The 1,987-nt window shown below is 44.2% G+C and overlaps 1 protein-coding gene across 1 annotated transcript in view; it reads right to left on the reverse strand.

The window, feature by feature from the left end:
* MAP3K14 (mitogen-activated protein kinase kinase kinase 14) overlaps positions 1-1,987 on the reverse strand; it is a 39,485-nt gene that overhangs the window by 14,464 nt on the left and 23,034 nt on the right. The window contains exons 7-8 of the mRNA XM_019523543.1: positions 1,197-1,328; positions 655-759 (exon numbers count right to left, since the gene is read on the reverse strand). Coding sequence (XP_019379088.1) covers positions 655-759; positions 1,197-1,328 — 237 coding nt within the window. The remainder of the gene's footprint in view (positions 1-654; positions 760-1,196; positions 1,329-1,987) is intronic.

The raw sequence follows: 1,987 nt of genomic DNA on the forward strand, positions 1-1,987 counted from the left end.
AGCTGGAACAGGCACACATGTTTAAAGGCAGGATGAACTCCTGGCCTTCACTGAAGTTAAAGAAATTATTCATGTCAAGGAGGCCAATGTTTCACCACAGGGGCTCAGGTGCTTGACACAATAAAATAGTATCAGCTGTTTAAAAAAGAAAAAGCTTTTAAAGGTTCTCTTCAAAACACAAAACAGACAACTATTTAGATTAATTGATTTCATTTTACTAGAGAAAGCCACCATCTGGGTTAGGAGCCTGAGATCAAGTTCCAGGCATAAAAGAAACCCATTGCCAGTAAAGTTATCATGAAGACAGCAACACGTTTTAACTGCAGTGATGAAAGTGGCATCATAGGTGGACTGGTAGGGGGGTGCACGTGGCCCCCCTGATGGGGCTGGTGCCGCTGTCAGCAGCTTCTGCAGGTGCCCCCCCCCAGATTCAGGAGGCACCGCTCACTCATGGTTAGTGTCCAAATTTATAGCATGCTGCTTTCTTCTTTCTTGCTTTGCTTCCAACCTCTGGATCAAAGCTGCTTCATGTTAAACCAGCAGACATGTTGCAGTGGCAAGGCTGGCCTGATAGTGGAGAACGTACAAGGTACAAGAGACAGAAAGTACTTGGCTCAGTGAGAAAGTCTCCTGAACACTGAAGACAGACCTTACCTGTCACCAAGCGTTTCCCCAAGCCATCCGGATGAAGGTGAGCAGAATGACCAAAGTCACAGAGGAGAGCCCTGCTTCCATCACTGGATAAGAGTACATTGTCCGCTGTCAATTAGAAGGTTTTAAGGTCAAGCTCATTTTCACGTGTCACCCTTGGGCAAAGAGAGCCAAAAAGCTAGTCTTTGTTGAGCCCAAACCTACTCATGAAAGTAAGCAGATAGCATTAGTCTGCTGAGCTGCTGCTGTGCACCACTTTGCCAATACCTCTCAGTTCTAACCTGTAGAGTCCCTTTTTATCAGCCCTGGACCACCCAGGGCAAAACAGCCAGTCATGCCAATCTGAGCAAGGAACAGAAGCCTTAAAACTGTAGCATTTGTAATGAAAATGGAGCTTTCAGCTTGAATGTACTGAGCTAAAAGACAAGTAAACTGTCCCACTACACTACCCAAGAGTGATGTGGAATTAACAGAAACCTGTTCACTCAAAGCTTGTTAAAAGAAAAAGGAGAGAGAATAAAAGGGTGCTTGAAATGCAACTCTACCTTTTACATCTCCATGCAGAACGTTGCAAGCATGAAGATGCTTCAGCCCCTCTAGTGTTTGCTCCAGGTAACTGAGGGCTCTGTCCTCCGGCAAATAACCCGTCTGCTTAATTAGCTGCCCAAGTGAGCCACCTATAAGAGAATTCAGTTTCCATTTCAGTCTTATACCTGTCCAATGGCCCTCTGTAGTGATGCCCAATAACCTCCTTTTGCATAGATCCCAGTAGTCTCACGTAGTTCAGTAGCCTTGCATCAGCCCATTACCAATGTGACCATATCAACCTCATCTTTCAAAAGGCAGTGCCTCCCATTGTTCTGGTTTGACAGGAAGAGATGCATGCAAGGGATTTCATAGATTTCTAGGGTCAGATGGGATCTAGTAGATCATGGAATCGGACCCCCTGCTAGGTTATATCTAGTTTTACTACAAACTCCCTGCTCCAGTGTAATATATTACACGTTGCAACAATATTAACTTTTATATATTGAATCTTTAGTTTTAAGAATGAAAGCTGCAGCATCCAGTCAAGTGCTTTAGGCAGAGGCTTTAAGAAATGGTTGGCCTTCCTTGTTCAAAAATGCTGAAGTCAGGGAATCATTCAAGAGATGCTCATTCCTATGCATCAACAGTGATGAGAACCAGCTACTCCAATCCACTCAGCAATGAACTCTGGGAAAAATCCAAAAATACTAGGGGTGCACTGATAAAGATTTTTGGGGTTAATACCAGTAGCTGATTATTAATGGGTCATATTGGCCGATACTGATCTGGTTGCCAACATGCAGCCTAG

This window comes from Gavialis gangeticus, unplaced genomic scaffold, assembly GCF_001723915.1.
Source record: "Gavialis gangeticus isolate Ggan-Ray unplaced genomic scaffold, GavGan_comp1, whole genome shotgun sequence".
Lineage (NCBI taxonomy): Eukaryota > Metazoa > Chordata > Crocodylia > Gavialidae > Gavialis > Gavialis gangeticus.